Source organism: Pseudophryne corroboree, chromosome 6, assembly GCF_028390025.1.
Source record: "Pseudophryne corroboree isolate aPseCor3 chromosome 6, aPseCor3.hap2, whole genome shotgun sequence".
In the NCBI taxonomy this organism is placed as follows: domain Eukaryota; kingdom Metazoa; phylum Chordata; class Amphibia; order Anura; family Myobatrachidae; genus Pseudophryne; species Pseudophryne corroboree.
This window is the reverse complement of record NC_086449.1, coordinates 561,412,533-561,431,160: the sequence shown is the minus strand read 5'-3', so window position 1 is coordinate 561,431,160 and position 18,628 is coordinate 561,412,533. Positions and strand designations below refer to the sequence as shown.

Below are 18,628 nucleotides of genomic sequence, written 5' to 3'. Positions count from 1 at the left end.
ACTTTTTCTAAGTAACTCTTTAAGAGAGCCACCTAGATTGCACCCTTCTCGGCCGGGCACAAAAACCTAACTGAGGCTTGGAGGAGGGTCATAGGGGGAGGAGCCAGTACACACCATGTGATCCTAAAAGCTTGCTTTTGTGCCCTGTCTCCTGCGGAGCCGCTATTCCCCATGGTCCTGATGGAGTCCCCAGCATCCACTAGGACGTTAGAGAAATATATAATTGGGGGAGAAAGAAAAAAAAAAAAAAAAAACCCGATAATGAAAAGTACGGTGACTGCACAACTCGCAGCTTGCACAAACCCGAACTATTGCATTTAGGAAGGCTCAATTATTTAGACTGTCTATACAAAAAGGTACATACAGGGGTGGTAACCTATTGGCCGCGGTAATTTACCACAGCTAAAAGGTCTTGCCTGGAGCTATCCTAATAGCCCGATAAGGCGGTGCAAGCCACAGCTTCTCTGGGATTTTGCTTCGCCTACCTCAGGAAGGCGAAATAATATCCCTAGAAACAGCCCCGTTTTGTCACAAAAACACACAGGATTGCTGAATCTGTGTGTTTTTGGGAGAGAGGGCATTTTTTTTTACGGGCGATCTAATAGAATAGCCTGTAAAATAAGTGAAACAGGAAAAAATAATAGGATACCGCCCAGAGATGTGAACATTTGCCATTGAGAGGAAATAAAAAAAAAAAAAAAAAAAATGATTCTGAAATTTCTACAGGTGCGAGTCACAAGATGTTTAAAATATTCTCAGTACAGCTCTGCATAGATATGGAAACGAAAATATAGACATTATGGGGTATATTTACTAAAGTGCAGGTCTATAGAAGTGGAGATGTTGCCCGTAACAACTGGTCAGATTCTACATACTGTATCATTTATCTAGCACCTTTTGGAGGATATTAGTTAGAATCTAACTGGTTGCTATGGGCAACATCTCCACTCCTATAAACCCGCACATTAGTAAATATACTCCCTCTAGTTACCAGCCTATCCAAATGACGGAACATCATAACAGTAATGTTACACTTTCATTCCCCCATAGAGATGAGGAGCAGCGAAGAATGTCGATTCAACAACAGTGCTTTAATTTCGTCAATTTCATTCCGCCTCACTTTGCTGGCGGAATCTAATAAAAAAAATTTAAAAACATGTTGTGTTTTTTTTTATTGCTAATAGCATATCTATTTATATTAGAAGGGATTATGTACTTGGTTTGTCTATTAGGAGACACAAGTATTATTTATATATTTTTTAAAAGAACATTTTTTTTTTTTACTGACTAAAATAATATGGAGAGATCAGAGCATGTTTTTCAGTGGGAATGGGTTAAAAATCATGAAAAAAAATGCGTGGGGTCCCCCCTCCTAAGCATAACCAGCCTCGGGCTCTTTGACCCGGTCCTGGTTGTAAATATACGGGGGGGGGGGGGGGGGGGGGGGGAGGGAATGACAGGGGATCCCCCGTATTTTCACAACCAGCACCGGGCTCTGCGTCCGGTCCTGGTGCCAAAAATACGGGGGACAAAAAGCGTAGGGGTCCCCCGTATTTTTAACACCAACACCAGGCTCCACTAGCTGGAGAGATAATGCCACAGCCGGCGGGACACTTTTATACTGGTCCCTGCGGCCGTGCCATTAAATCCCCTACTAGTCACCCCTGGCCGGGGTACCCTGGAGGAGTGGGGACCCCTTAAATCAAGGGGTCCCCCCCCCCTCCAGCCACCCAAGGGCCAGGGGTGAAGGGGGATCCCCTGTCATTTCCCCCCCCGTATTTTTACAACCAGGACCGTCTCAAAGAGCCCGAGGCTGGTTATGCTTAGGAGGGGAGACCCCACGCATTTTTTTTCGGGGTTCTTTAAACACTTTTGTGCCGTCGAAAAAGTCGAATCCAGGACGCACACTATCCGTCAATTGGTCCGTTTTTCGACAGCGGGACTGTCAAATCCGTTTTTTATTGAATATGTCGAATTCGGGTCCCGGCGGCAGGGTGTCTGACTGTCGAATTGTGTCGAATTAAAAAACGGTCGAATTCCAGCCGGAATTCGACCGCAATTGCATATACCCCATAGCATGAGAAAAGTCTAACTAGTTTCACAAGTATAAAATTGCCCGTGTTTTTAAACCCCTCTGCCAGAATACAAGATCAATTCCAATTCACAAATGGAATGAGGTTTCCCATTCATCTGTTTAACCTATACAGTCTAAATAAAATGACAAATCTTCATTTAACCAATAAAAACAAAAGTAATCTTGTAAAATAAAGCTAAGTACAGAATTCAAGCTTATATAACCCTTCAGTTGTATTTCTAAAGGCTTAATTCAGTGGTTCCCAAACCACGGAGCCCTGTAGTAAAAGCCCTGTAGTTCAGCAAAAATTCTTAAATTAAGTAAACTCTGCTGATATGTCATCATTATGGTCAGTTATGTGGTGGTGGACAGGGTTGTATTTCTGTTTGTCCATTAAATTTTATGAGAGGTAAAACCAGAACTGGTGGCTGCCAATGACATTAACCATAAATATTTAATTTGGTCCTGGACCACCAAGGTGTGGCACACCCGCATGTGCCTCACAGCACCCAGTTTGGGAACCACTGGCTTAATGCATAAATGATGGAAGAAAAAAAAAAAACAAAAAAAAAACAAAAAAACACACACACACACACAACATACATTTTGCTTAAAGCGATAAATCTGCCTTTTGCAGTCACTTGGATCAGGAAAGTCCCCATCATGAAGAGCACTCATTAAGGCCACCAATTCTTTTGGAATGGAAACCTAAACGGAGACATATACAAAATGTAGTTTGTTTTGTGAGTTGCATATGACATAGTATACATTATTACTACTACTATTATCTTTCATTGTTAAAAGCACCATAAAGTGTCTGCAGCACCATACAGATCTGTTTTCTACGTATTAATGGTAGCACAATAACCACTTCGGTAACTAAAAATTATTTAACGGACATGGGAGGCGACTGCATCAGCTGGGCTTTCACTGACCATCCCAGCTGTCACTGAGGACATTTGTTCTGGACAAGTGCACAACAGATGTCCTCACTGGCCCACCATCAGCGGTCCTTTTGTGGGCAGAATGTAAAAGCCATCACTATCACCAAGGTGCACTTTTAAAGGCCATCTACCTCTGCATTGTATAACTGCAGCTATGAAGACTTACAATGGCTCAGGTACCGGTCTTTCAAAATTCTAGTAATATCAGACAGTTTTGATCATTCAAAGTCCTTTATTTTAATACAAGTAAAATATTCTACAACTCTTCATCTTTCTTAGGTAACAAACCTGACAATAGTAGGTGAATTTCACAGATGGAGTGTCTTGACAAGGAATAATAGTTCTGCAATGTGTGGCCTGTAAGGAATAGAAGCAAATATAAAGAAATCTGTACGTCATCACTCTCGGCTCCCCAAAGAATACACACACACACACACACACACTAGCTGAATATCCGTGCTTCACTACGGAATGTGAAGAATAATGCCAATCTTTATCAGGCCGCACCACTGGGTTTACCCGGATCGATACTGTAAAAATGCTGGTGCCGAGAATAATTCGCCTCCTTCTCTGCCCTGTCCCTCCTCTCATGCTGCCCTGCTCAGTGCTGACAGGCCAAGCTCCGCCCCCTGTATGTTAAATATATTAAGTTTGCAGGCTGACTTTGTCTAAGGAACCCAGGTCTCCTTGCTTTGCTTCAAAACGAAAGTATGCCTCTGCTCCTACCCGTGTGTGCCTCTATCTTTACCTGTGGGTGCCTGTGCCCCTACACGTGTGCCTCTGCCCCTTCCTCGTGGGTGCCTCTGGCCCTTCCCCATGGGTGCCTCTGTGTAAATTGTTCCAGGCATTCCAGGGTTATGCCAAAAAATTTAATTTTAATTACCTACCGGTAAATACTTTTCTCGTAGTCCAAGGGATATTGGGGAATTAGTACGATGGGTATAGGCGGGGTCCAAAGGAGCCGGTGCACTTTAAATTTCTTCAGTTGGGTGTGCTGGATCCTCCCTTCTGTTCACACACCAGCACACCAATATCATAAAACGACCAGCAACGGCTGGTAACATTACAGCAACAGCTGAACAGGTAACAATATAAGCGAAAACCTGCAGAAAAGTCAACACACTGAGGCGGGCGCCCAATATCCCTTATGGACTACGAGAAAAGGATTTACCGGTAGGTAATTCAAATCCTATTTTCTCTAGCATCCATAAGTGATATTGGGGAATTAGTACGATGGGGACGTCCCAAAGCTTCAAGAACGGGCGGGAACGTGCGGTGACGTCTGCAGCACCGCCTGCCCAAACTGGGTATCCTCTTTGGCCAAGGTATCAAACCTGTAGAACTTCAAAGGTGTTCTTCCCCGACCAAGTAGCAGCTCGGAATAGTTGCAAGGCAGAGACTCAACGTGCAGCCGCCCAGGAAGACCCCACTGATCTCATAGAGTGGGCCTTCAGAGACTGTGAAACAGGTAAAGCTGCAGGCCTGTTGGATAGTAAGACGAAGCCAACGAGCAATGGACTGCTTAGAAGCAGGGCAACCCTTTTTCTGCGCATCATATAGCACGAACAAGGAATCAGTCTTTCTGATCTGAGCTGTTCTCTTGATATAGATTTTCAAGCCTCGCACAGCATCCAATGCCTCCGGAGGAGCAGAAGTGCCAGAACCACAATAGGTTGATTTAAGTGGAACGCAGAGACGACCTTCGGCAGGAACTGCTGCCTAGTCTGGAGCTCCGCTCTGTCCTCGTAAAAGACCAAATACGGACTTTTACACGATAGGGCCCCCAATTCTGACACACACCTAGCAGATGCCAGGGCCAGTAACCTCACCATCTTCCACGTGAGGTACTTGTCTTCTACCGTCATCAGAGGTTCAAACCAGGAGGACTAGAAATACCAACACTACATTTAAATCCCAGGGTGTCGTGGGCGGCACAAAAGGAGGTTGTATGTGGAGTACCCCTTGCAAGAAGGTCTGAACTTCTGGCAACACTGCCAATTTCTTCTGGAAGAAAATTGAGAGAGATGAAATCTGGACCTTAAAAAGGAACCCAGACGACCAGCCTGCAGGAAACGTAAGAAACGTCCCAAATGGAACTCTGCAGGCGGATACGTGCGTTCCTCGCACCAAGAGTCATATCTTTTCCAGATATGATAGTGTTTTGACGTCACAGGCTTCCTAGCCTGAACCATGGTAGCAATAACCTTTTTGGAAAGGCTTTTCTGAGCTAAAATATTCCGCTCAACCTCCATGCTGTCACACGAAGTCGCCGTAAGTCCGGGTAGACGAACGGCCCTTGTTGAAGAAGATCTTTTCTCATTAGCAGAGGCCAAGGGTCTTCGACGGACAATTCCAGAAGATCTGCGTACCACGCCCTCCGAGGCCAATCCGGGGCAATCAGAATTGCATAGACTCCTTGATTTCTGATTCGCTTTAGCACCCTTGGGATCAATGGAATTGGAGGAAACCGGTAGACCAAACGGTAAGGCCAAGCCAACGTCAGTGCATCTACTGGCCTCGCCTGAGGCTCCCTGGTTCATGAGCAATACCAGCGACACTTCTTGTTGAGTCGAGAAGCCATCATGTCTATTTGTGGGCAGCCCCACCGGTCGATGATCTGCTGAAACATCTGATGGTGGAGCCCTCACTCTCAGATCGTGACAACTCAGGAAGTCCGCTTCCCAGTTGTCTACTCCCGGAATGAAGATTGCGGACATTGCTCTTGCATTTCTTTCTGCCCAGAGGAGTATCTTTGGCACTTCTCGCATGTAGGCCCTGCTTTTTATCCCTCCTTGTCGATTTATGTACGCCACTGCCGTGGCATTGTCCGACTGATCTTGGATCACGTGATCCCCGAGGAGAGGCCTGAAGCAGAGCATTGTAGATCACCCAAAGTTCCAGAATGTTGATCGGAAGTCGGGCTTCGTGTGCTGACCAGCTGCCCTGGAACTGAGCCCCCTGGGTGACAGCTCCCCAACCTCTCAGGCTTGCATCTGTCGTGAGAAGGATTCAATCCTGAATCCCGAAACTTCGACCTTCCAGTAGGTTGGAGGACTGCAGCCACCACAGGAGGGAAATCCTGGCCAGAGGTGACAGCCGTATTATCCGGCGCATCTGAAGATGCGATCTGGACCACCTGCTCAGAAGATCCAATTGAAATGTTCTGGCATGGAACCTTCCATACTGGATCTCCTCATATGAGGCTACCATCTTCCCCAACAACCAAAGATGGATGGATATTCGAGTGGGCCGGAGAACCATTCAGGTCATCTCCTGGAGTGTTCTCTCTTTGTCTTCTGGGAGGAACACTTTCTGTCCTCTGGGAGGAACCGGCTATTACCGGTCTTTGTGATACCCCTGCAGCTGTGTAGATAGAAAAATAGAGACTACACTGAAGTCTATCTCCAGAGTCCTTTATGTTAAAGGAGCCCGGAGCTGGTAATACTGCCTTTTTAGATAGGCGAGAGACCTAGTGTTCACTCTAGCCTTCTTTCACGGGGCGCTGCGCCCTGCCCCTTTTCTGAGTGGCAGAATGCGCCCTGCCCGTTTGTGCCCGCCCTGCTGATTACTAAAGGACTGCCTACTCACCGCTGCGCCGGGTGCGCTGTCACTGCCTCCTGCTCCTCTCCACCGCTCTGTCACATCACGCTGTCACTGCCCTCTGCTCCTCCCCGCCGCTCTGTCACATCGCGCTGTCACTGCCCCCTGCTCCTCCCCGCCGCTCTGTCCCGCCGCGCTGTCACTGCCCCCTGCTCCTCCCCACCGCTCTGTCACATCACGCTGTCACTGCCCTCTGCTCCTCCCCGCCGCTCTGTCACATCGCGCTGTCACTGCCCCCTGCTCCTCCCCGCCGCTCTGTCACATAGCGCTGTCACTGCCCCCTGCTCCTCCCTGCCGCTCTGTCACATAGCGCTGTCACTGCCCCCTGCTCCTCCCCACTGCTCTGTCACATAGCGCTGTCACTGCCCCCTGCTCCTCCCCGCCGCTCTGTCCCGCCGCGCTGTCACTGCCCCCTGCAGCTGCCTTAGGCTTGTCGCGCTGATGCGCTGGCTGAAGGGAATCTGGTAAGCTAAGGAGGGCTGGGTTTGCTTCTCCCGCCGAGGCAAACCCAGCCCTCCCTCCTCTGTGTGCATGGATCAATGTGGTGGCCATTTTTAACCAGCTCCGCGGTGTGTGAGGGGGGACCAGCGCAATCAACTCCCGCAGCATCAGCCCCCAGTAAGTAAAATTGGCACAAAAAAAGCAGAGATCAAAAATGTGCCCTACCTGGTGCAGTGTGTCTCAGTGCTCTCTACCTGGTGCAGTGTGTCTCAGTGCTCTCTACCTGGTGCAGTGTGTCTCAGTGCTCTCTACCTGGTGCAGTGTGTCTCAGTGCTCTCTACCTGGTGCAGTGTGTCTCAGTGCTCTCTACCTGGTGCAGTGTGTCTCAGTGCTCTCTACCTGGTGCAGTGTGTCTCAGTGCTCTCTACCTGGTGCAATGTTTCTAAGTGCGCTCTACCTGGTGCAATGTGTATAACGTGCTCTCTACCTGGTGCAATGCGTATAATGTGCTCTCTACCTTGTGCAATGTTAATCAGTGCTTTCTACCTGGTGCAATGTGTATAACGTGCTCTCTACCTGATGCAATGTTTTTCAGTGCTCTCTACCTGGTGCAATGTGTATAACGTGCTCTCTACCTGGTGCAATGTTTTTCAGTGCTCTCTACCTGGTGCAATGTGTATAACGTGCTCTCTACCTGGTGCAATGTGTATAACGTGCTCTCTACCTGGTGCAATGTGTATAACGTGCTCTCTACCTGGTGCAATGTGTATAACGTGCTCTCTACCTGGTGCAATGTGTATAACGTGCTCTCTACCTGGTGCAATGCGTATAATGTGCTCTCTACCTTGTGCAATGTTAATCAGTGCTTTCTACCTGGTGCAATGTGTATAACGTGCTCTCTACCTGATGCAATGTTTTTCAGTGCTCTCTACCTGGTGCAATGTGTATAACGTGCTCTCTACCTGGTGCAATGTTTTTCAGTGCTCTCTACCTGGTGCAATGTGTATAACGTGCTCTCTACCTGGTGCAATGTGTATAACGTGCTCTCTACCTGGTGCAATGTGTATAACGTGCTCTCTACCTGGTGCAATGTGTATAACGTGCTCTCTACCTGGTGCAATGCGCATAATGTGCTCTCTACCTTGTGCAATGTTAATCAGTGCTTTCTACCTGGTGCAATGTGTATAACGTGCTCTCTACCTGGTGCAATGTTTTTCAGTGCTCTCTACCTGGTGCAATGTGTATAACGTGCTCTCTACCTGGTGCAATGTTTCTCAGTGCTCTCTACGTGGTGTAATGTTTCTTAGTGCTCTGTATCTGGTGCATTGTGTATAACGTGCTCTGCCTGGCGCAAAGTGTAGAATGTGCTCTATCTGGCGCAATATGTATAACGTGATCTACCTGTCGCAGTGTGTATAGGAGGTTCTACCTGGTGCAGTGAGTATTAGCTGCACTACTCTGTGGTGTAATGTGAATTGCCACTATTATGTGGCCGTGCTCCTTCCCCATGAAAAACAGCGCTCCTAAATTTTTCGCCGGGCACTGTCCATTCTTTGGCCTTTCAGAATGGGAGGACCAAGCATTATAGTATGTACCTAATTTTGCCCTTCTAAATGAAAAATGTGCCCTCCCGAATGAAAAATGTGCCCTCCCGAATGAAAAATGTGCCCTCCCCGTGATCAGCACCCTGCCCTAAAAAAATCCTAGAGTGAACACTAGAGACCGAAACGTCTACAGCCGGGGGTTCTTCCCAGAGTTTCCTGCCTTCAGGAGCAAATGAGAAAGTGTGCAAAAACAAACAGTCTTGACACCTGGAATTTCTTATCTGGATTTTTCCAGGCTGACTTAAACAGGTCATCTAACTCTGCAGAATCAGGGAAAGTGATGAGTTTGTTCTGTGGTAAGAAAAACTACTGCTGTGCTGCTGCGTCCTCTAGAAAGATTTTTAACACGTCCCGTATAGCAAGAATAAGGGGGTTCAATACCCTGTGTAGAAGGGGAATCCCCAGTAACAGGATCCAATGCCTCCCCCTCCTCCTGTATTTCGACATCAGAGTCTGGGAGTAAAGCAGGTAACCCATGCTTTTGTGGTCCTGATCTATAGAGGGGGCTGAGGAACATCTGCCCTTGCAGCTAGGTCTGCAACAGCATGCTGCAGTTGTTGAGTTTTCTGAGTATTAGCAGTGAGCTGAGAGGGCATATCTGAAATCATGAATTTTATGGCACCTATCCTGGAAGGCTCTTGACCCTCCACCCCAGCCCCCTCACTGGAGTTGTGAGGACTGACTGCATTGTTCACATGATATGGAACCAGATGTAGAGGGAGAGAATCTGGTGTGACATACACTGCATAATTGGTGTCTGTTCATATACACACACAGACAAGTAATATAATAGCAAGCCTGCCCTTACTGTATGTGAGAGGGAGACAGAGAGAAGGGAACAGCACACCCAAGCTAAACAGCACCAGTGAGGCTGCAAGCTGTTATATCACGGTATAACATCAGTGTTTTAGTACTTTCCAGGACAAATATTTTGTACAATAGCAGCTCTCCCCCTCTGCTACACCCCTGTAACAGTTTTCCTGCGTATCCTGCAACTGTAAGCAGAGGAAAGCGCCAAAACACCACTGGTCCCGCACTGAGGAAGCTCCGCCCCCTGTAATGGCGCCAGAGCTGCATAGATCGGTATACGGACTCCAGAAAAGTGTAAAACATCACAGAAGTGTTAGATTACACTACAGCTGCCAGTGTACAAAGGGGGGCTATAGCAGGTTCCCCCCAGTCCCGTATGCTGCCCCTGCGTTTTAGACGAACAAAGAACTGGGGGAACCCCCCCCCCCCCCCTAGTGGGGCCCCCAGTTTGTACTCACCACTGCCGTCACCTTCAGGCAATGTTAGGGGTGTGCGGCGTGCTGCGATTTTGACCTCTAAGGCGTAGTGCCCCGCTGTACAACAACTTCTCAGGACGGTGGTCCTGCAGCGGGGAAGCGGCTCTGACACCATACAGTGTGCATCCTCTCCTGAGGGCACTTTTTTCTAAACTGCCTGTGGGAGGGGGCAAAGAGGGGAGGAGCCAGCACACCCAGTTGAAGAAATTTAAAATGCACCGGCTTTTTTGGACCCCGTCTATACCCATCGTACTAATTCCCAAATATTCCTTATGGATGCTAGAGAAACTATGGATTTTTACATGTCGCCCTCTTTCCACCCCCACCCCTAGGGGTGTTAGGGGTGTCTTACCCCCACAATATTTTTTTTTTACAGATTGTAAGTCATGTGTGTACCAAGTTTGGTGTATATTGCTCCAGGTATTACAGAGTTATGCTGGAACATATATACATACATCCGTATTTATCGAAGCGAGCAATTGGGTACGATGACTGGCGAGCGCGGCGACAGGATGCCGCTGCTGGTATAGCGCATTCCGTCTGCCGGGAAATTATATTATACACATTATCTATATAGTTTACCAAGTTGCAGGATTGCATATTGAAAACGGTTAGGTTAAATGTTGCATTTTTGTGTGTGTTGGGGGGCGCTAAAGATATATTTATGGAACCAATGCGCCAGTGGCTCTGAAGTTTGGGAACTGCTGTTCTAAAGAATTAAGGATTTAAGTGGCAAATTATTTTAAAGGAACTCAATATATTGGATTATATTCTGTACAATAACTTTGACTTATGGCCTGACTCAGAGTTGTACGCTAATGCATTCATAGCTCCTAATTTGTACGCAGCGGCTGTGTGAAAATATGCTAAAAGCAGTCTGGAAAAGCTTTGAGACGCCCACCGCCGACTTAGTAGATCCAAGCGAATGCGTACAAATACACAGCAGTGTAGGATGTAGGCTGAGACATGCCATGGAAACACCTGCACGTTTGCCCACACTCCCCTCATCTGACTGGTCTCCGACTGTCACTTTGTGAATTAATCCTCACTGCAAGCGGCATCACTAAGGTACCTTGGCGCACATGAAGTGCGACCAGAACGCAGCCAATAATAGTTTAATTCAGTAAATATTTGCATTACAGTTTGTACAACTCTCAATCAGGCTCAGAGTACAGATAAACATAGAATAATGTAAATGCTTTGTTTCAGTTACCTAATTCTGCAAATGGTGAGGAGTGTAAACAAATGAAATAAAGCAAAAACAAGTCATGTATTGCTGGTAACTTAGTGGTCTATTCAGTGACCAACCCAATGTGTTGCACACAGAGGCAGCACTAGGCGTAGGCAAACGCCTAGGGATATGCCTTCCAAGCATAGGGCAGGCTCAGCTCGACAGTGGGCCACGGCAGTTTCCGCGGCATCAGATGGCACCAACGGCTCTGGCTGCCTACCGGGATCGGAGCTCTAGATCAGATCGGGCGGCAGTTTTTCTGTTTTTTGTTTTTTTTAACGCTCTGTGATTAAGAGTTTGTTGACCTATGCAATCACGGTGTGGTATGGTAACGCCAAGTGTTCTGATCTTGTTGCCCTGGATAGAGTGATTAAATCTGCGGAGAGGACCATTGGCCAATCCTTGCCTAGGTTACCAGATTGTAGTCGCTGCAAGGAGTTTGTCCAAAGGCAAATAAGATGTTTGGAGATAGCAGCCACCCATGTAATGTGTTCTTTTCTCTTCTGCCGTCAGGGAAACGTTATAGATGTCTAGGATGTCGAACTAGTAAGTTGAGGAACAGTTTCCTCCCTTCTGTAATTATTAGGCTGAATTCTCAACTTTGCTAAATTTACTGGTGTATTTTATATACGAGTGAACTGTATGTAATTTCGTTATACATGTCCAATGTTGTAGTGACAATAAATTATTCTTAGCTGGCAGCAATGGGAGCACTTGATCGGGGAGCAAGTAACAAAAATGGCCACTGGTCCTGGAGAAGGGCTGCTGTTCATGCCCAGCCGCTATTCCTCCATTGGTCTTTGGCAGGATGAGCCTGCACTACCCGATGCCCTGCAGCCAGCCCAGAGTCTGCAGTGTCCAGACCGGGGGAGTGAGTGTGTGAGGGAAGGATGGGGGGTGTTGGTGTGTAATAATGTGTGGCATAATGTGTAAGGGGCATTACTTTGTGACATTATGTGTATAAGGTGCACTACTGTGTGGCATAACGTGAATAAGGTTGCGCTATTGTGTGGCCACATACCTTCCCAGCAAGAACACACTGCTTTTTTGGAACGCGCACCTTTGGTGCGCAGGGTCCCTGTTTTTAAATATCGGGTCACAAATGTTGTTGCTACCATAGGGCTCTAAAATGAGGATTGCTATGGGTGATCGGTGTTGCTGCCTGCTGCTGTGATCTGTGCTGTGCTAGGAGAGGGGTGCTGGGTCAGAGGTGTAACTAGCGGCGATGCTAAGGGGCACCAGCCAAAGTCTTGCCTAGGGCATCAAATTGGTTACACATACCCAGAAATCAGCTTTCTCCTTCGTCCTAGAGGATGCTGGGGACTCCAAAAAGGACCATGGGGTATAGACGGGATCCGCAGGAGACATGGGCACTTTAAGACTTTAAATGGGTGTGAACTGGCTCCTCCCTCTATGCCCCTCCTCCAGACCTCAGTTAGATTCTGTGCCCAGAGAGACTGGACACACACTAGGGGAGCTCTACAGAGTTTCTCTAGAAAATACTTTGTTAGGTTTATTGTTTTCAGGGAGCACTGCTGGCAACAGGCTCCCTGCTTCGTGGGACTGAGGGGAGAGAAGCAGACCTACTTCTGTGAGTTAAAGGCTCTGCTTCTTAGGCTACTGGACACCATTAGCTCCAGAGGGTCTGATCACTTGGTATAGCCTAACTGCTCGTTCCCGGAGCCGCGCCGCCGTCCCCCTCACAGAGCCAGAAGAGAGAAGCCGGGTGAGTAACCGAAGCAAAGAAGACTTCAGTGAAGGCGGCAGAAGACATCAGTAGGTACCGCGCAGCGCCATTGCTCCCGCTCACAAACGGCACTACACGGGTGCCGGGCGCAGGTGGGGCGCCCTGGGCAGCAATAAAACCTCTTTTTGGGATCTGGCAAAGAGGTATACAGTGCCCAGGCACTGTATACAGACCCCCGCCAGTTTAAAAATAAGCGGGACTCAAGCACGCCATTTAGGGGTGGGGCTTCATACTTCCAGCTCTGGTCAGCGCCATCTACTCTCTCTCTTCACAGCAAGCTGCAGAGACGCCGGTCCTGGCCCTTCACTTCTGTCACAAGTAACAGGGTGCAAAAACAGGTGGGAGGGGGCGCAGCATATTTAGTGTTGGAAAAAAAAAAAAAAATTTATATATATATATATATATATATATATATATATATATATATATATATATATATACATACATACATACATACACACACACACACACACATATATATATATATATATATATATATATATATATATATATATATGTGTGTGTGTGTATATGTATATATATATATATATATATATATATATATATATATACATATACACACACACACATACATATATACATATATATATACATATATATATACACACACACACACACACACACACACACACACACACACACACACACACACACACACACACACACACACACACACACACACACACACACTGCAAGGTCTGGGGCATTGTATATTCCTTTAGACCAGGTGAGGCGCTGGGTGTGAGCTGGCAAACTCCCTCTCTGTCTTTCTGAAGGGCCTTACTGTGGGTCTGTTCCCTATAGCCCAGTGTGATAGTGGGTATCGGTACACGTGTGTCGACATGTCTGAGGCTGAATGCTCTTCCCAGGAGGAGGCTGGTGTGGGGGCAGAACAGAATGTGGGAGTGACTCTGTCGGCGCCGTCGACTGCTGATTGGGTAGATATGTGGAGTGTCTTAAATGCAAGTGTGGCTTCGTTGCATAAGAGATTACACAAATCTGAGTCTCAGAACCAAACATGGAGACAATCCATGGAAGATGTTTTGTCACAAACTCAGACCCCCTCAGGGTCACAAAAACTTTAGTTTACCCAGATAGCAGACACAGATACCGACACGGATTCGGACTCCAGTGTCGACTATGGTGATGCCAGGTTGAATCCTAAACTGGCTAAGAGCATTCAGTACATGATTGTGGCAATAAAAGAAGTGTTACATATCACGGAAGACCCTGCTGTTCCTGAGACAAGGGTCAGTATGTTTAAAGGAAAGAAACCTCCGGTAATATTTCCTCCCTCTCATGAACTGAATACTCTTTTTGAAAAGGCTTGGGAAATTCCTGACAAAAAGTTGCTGATTCCCAAGAGGATTATTATGGCATATCCGTTTCCCTCTGAGGATAGGAAAAAGTGGGAGTCGACCCCCAATGTGGACAAGGCGCTTCCGTCCCCTGACACGGCGTCCCTAAAGGATCCTGCGGATCGTAAGCAGGAAACTACCTTGAAATCTATTTATGTCACTACGGGTACACTGCTCAGACCTGCAGTGGCATCAGCATGGGTGAGTAGTGCTATTGAAAAGTGGGCAGATAACTTATTATCTGACTTGGACACCCTGGATAGGGATAGCGTTCTTTTGACGCTGGGTCATATTAGGGACGCTGCAGTCTATCTAAGGGAGGCTGCGAGAGATATTGGCCTCTTGGGATCAAGGGCCAATGCCATGGCAATCTCGGCTAGGAGAGCATTATGGACTCATCAATGGAATGGTGATGCTGACTCTAAGAGGGCTATGGAGGCACTGCCGTATAAGAGTAGTGTTTTGTTTGGTGAGGGGCTCGCGGACCTGGTATCTACAACTACCGCGAGTAAGTCATCTTTTCTACCTTTTGTCCCTCCACAGCAAAAGAAAACACCTCCGCCTCAGATGCAGTCCTTTCGGTCTAGTAAATTCAAAAAAGGACGAGGGTCCTCCTTCCTTGCTGCTAGAGGTAAGGGAAGGGGAAAAAGATCACCGGCTGTGGCAAGCTCCCAGGAGCAGAAGTCCTCCCCAGCTTCTGCCAAGTCCACCGCATGACGCTGGGGCTCCGCTGCGGGAGTCCGCACGTCTTCAGCTCTTCAGTCGGGTCTGGGCTCACTCAGGCCTGAATCCTTGGGTGCTGGAAATTGTGGCCCGAGGATACAAACTGGAGTTTCAAGACGTGCCCCCCCACCTTGCCAGCTTCTCTTCCGGAAAGAGAAGAAGTGGTGTGCGTTGGAATACAAAAGCTGTGTCAACAGCAAGTCATTGTCACGGTACCCCCGTCACATCGGGGAGAAGGGTTTTATTCAAGCCTGTTCGTGGTCCCGAAGCCGGATGGCTCGGTCAGACAGATTCTGAACTTAAAATCCCTCAATCTATATTTGAAAAGATTCAAATTCAAAATGGAATCTCTCCGAGCAGTGATTTCCAGTCTGGAAGGGGGGGGGGGATTTTATGGTGTCAGTCAACATAAAGGATGCTTACCTACATGTCCCCATATATCCTCCTCATCAGGCTTACCTGAGGTTTGCTATTCAGGATTGTCATTACCAATTTCAGACGTTGCAGTTTGGTGAAAATCCTCGGGCCGTGGAAGACCAAAGTAATGGCGGAAATGATGGTGCTCCTGCGCAAGCAGGGTGTCACAATTATCCCGCACTTGGACGATCTCCTGATAAAGGAGAGGTCAAAGAAGCAGTTACTAAAAAAACGTTGCGCTCTCCCTGACAGTTCTGCAGCAACATGGTTGGCTCCTAAATTTGCCAAAGTCACAGTTGATTCAGACAACGTGGCTGTCGTTCTTGGGCATGATTCTGGACACGGAACTACAGAGAATTTTTCTCCCGATGGAAAAAGCTCTGGAAATACGGAACATGGTCAAGGGGATTCTGAAACCGGCAAGGGTGTCGATTCATCAATGCACTCGGGTGCTGGGGAAGATGGTGGTGGCCTACGAGGCCATCCCGTTTGGCAGGTTCCATGCCAGGGTTTTTCAGTGGGACCTGTTGGACAAGTGGTCCGGGTCTCACCTACACATGCACCGGAAGAAAAGCCTCTCTCCCAGGGCCAGGATTTCTCTCCTGTGGTGGCTCCAAAGTACTCACCTTCTAGAGGGACGCAGGTTCGGGATCCAGGATTGGATCCTGGTGACCACGGATGCAAGTCTCCGAGGTTGGGGAGCAGTCACACAGGGACAAAATTTCCAGGGAAAATGGTCAAGCCAGGAGGCTTGTCTGCACATAAACATTCTGGAATTAAGGGCCATCTACAACGGCCTTCTACAAGCAGAACATCTTCTTCGCGGCCTGCCCGTCCTGATTCAGTCGGACAACATAACCGCAGTGGCGCACATAAACCGCCAGGGCGGAACAAGGAGCAGAGCGGCGATGGCAGAGGCCACAAAAGTTCTTCGCTGGGCGGAAAAACAGGCAAGCGCTCTGTCGGCGGTCTTCATTCCAGGCGTGGACAACTGGGAAGCAGACTTCCTCAGCAGACACGATCTCCATCCAGGAGAGTGGGGTCTTCATCAAGAGGTCTTTGCAGAAGTGACAAGTCGTTGGGAAATTACTCAAATAGACATGATGGCGTCTCGCCTCAACAAGAAACTTCAGACATACTGTTCCAGGTCGAGGGACCCTCAAGCAGTAGCAGTGGACGCCCTAGTGACACCGTGGGTGTATCAGTCGGTCTATGTATTCCCTCCACTTCTACTCATCCCAAAGGTGATACGGATCATAAGAAGAACAAGGGTTCAGGTGATACTCGTTGCTCCAGATTGGCCACGGAGGGCCTGGTACCCGGATCTTCCGGAATTACTCATAGAAGATCCCTGGCCTCTTCCTCTACGAGCAAGCAAGGGCCGTGCATGTTCCAAGACTTACCGCGGCTGCGTTTGAACGCAAAATCCTAGCGCGAAAGGGTATTTCTGGTGAGGTCATCCCCACTCTACTGAAAGCTAGGAAGGAGGTAACGGCGAAGCATTACCACCGTATTTGGAGAAAATATGTGTCTTGGTGTGAATCCAAGAAGGCTCCTACGAAGAATTTCAGCTGGGTCGGTTTCTCCATTTTTTTTTACAAGCAGGTGTGGATGCGGGCCTGAAGTTAGGCTCCATTAAAGTGCAGATTTCGGCCTTATCAATTTTCTTTCAAAGGAAATTGGCCTCACTTCCAGAAGTACAGACTTTTGTGAAAGGCGTGCTGCACATCCAACCTCCATTTGTGCCCCCAGTGGCACCATGGGACCTTAACGTGGTGTTACAGTTCCTTATGTCACATTGGTTTGAACCTTTACAAATGGTTGAGTTGAAATTTATCACTTCGAAAGTGGTCATGCTGTTGGCCTTAGCGTCCGCAAGGCGGGTGTCAGAATTGGCGGCTTTGTCTCACAAAAGCCCCTATTTGATTTTCCACGAGGATAGAGCGGAGTTGAGAACTCGGCAACAATTTTTACCCAAGGTGGTTTCTTCGTTTCACATGAACCAACCTATTGTGGTACCTGTGGCTTCTGAAGCCTTGGCTGATTCAAAGTCTCTCGATGTGGTCAGAGCTTTGAAAATTTATGTTGCCAGAACGGCTCGTATTAGGAAAACGGAGGCTTTGTTTGTCCTGTACGCTTCCAACAAGATTGGGGCTCCTGCTTCTAAGCAGACTATTGCACGCTGGATCTGTAATGCGATTCAGCATACACATTCTACGGCTGGATTGCCGTTACCGAAATCAGTGAAGGCCCATTCTACCAGGAAGGTGGGCTCATCTTGGGCGGCTGCCGGGGTGTCTCGGCGCTACAACTTTGCCGAGCAGCTACTTGGTCGGGTTCAAACACTTTTGCAAAATTCTACAAGTTTGATACCCTGGCTGATGAGGACCTCATGTTTGCTCAATCGGTGCTGCAGAGTCATCCGCACTCTCCCGCCCGGTCTGGAGCTTTGGTATAAACCCCATGGTCCTTTTGGAGTCCACAGCATCCTCTAGGATGAAGGAGAAAATAAGAATTTACTTACCGATAATTCTATTTCTCGGAGTCCGTAGTGGATGCTGGGGTTCCTGAAAGGACCATGGGGAATAGCGGCTCCGCAGGAGACAGGGCACAAAAAGTAAAGCTTTTCCAGATCAGGTGGTGTGCACTGGCTCCTCCCCCTATGACCCTCCTCCAGACTCCAGTTAGGTACTGTGCCCGGACGAGCGTACACAATAAGGGAGGATTTTGAATCCCGGGTAAGACTCATACCAGCCACACCAATCACACCGTACAACTTGTTATCTAAACCCAGTTAACAGTATGATAACAAAAGGAGCCTCTGAAAGACGGCTTCCTACAACAATAACCCGATTTTTGTAACAATAACTATGTACAAGTATTGCAGAATAATCCGCACTTGGGATGGGCGCCCAGCATCCACTACGGACTCCGAGAAATAGAATTATCGGTAAGTAAATTCTTATTTTCTCTATCGTCCTAGTGGATGCTGGGGTTCCTGAAAGGACCATGGGGATTATACCAAAGCTCCCAAACGGGCGGGAGAGTGCGGATGACTCTGCAGCACCGAATGAGAGAACTCCAGGTCCTCTTTTGCCAGGGTATCAAATTTGTAAAATTTTACAAACGTGTTCTCCCCCGACCACGTAGCTGCTCGGCAGAGTTGTAATGCCGAGACCCCT

The 18,628-nt window shown here is 47.8% G+C and overlaps 1 protein-coding gene across 1 annotated transcript in view; it reads right to left on the bottom strand.

The window, feature by feature from the left end:
* LTA4H (leukotriene A4 hydrolase) overlaps window positions 1–18,628 on the bottom strand; it is a 97,298-nt gene that overhangs the window by 49,188 nt on the left and 29,482 nt on the right. Inside the window, exons 4-5 of the mRNA XM_063927757.1 lie at window positions 3,307–3,375; window positions 2,678–2,782 (exon numbers count right to left, since the gene is read on the bottom strand). Coding sequence (XP_063783827.1) covers window positions 2,678–2,782; window positions 3,307–3,375 — 174 coding nt within the window. The remainder of the gene's footprint in view (window positions 1–2,677; window positions 2,783–3,306; window positions 3,376–18,628) is intronic.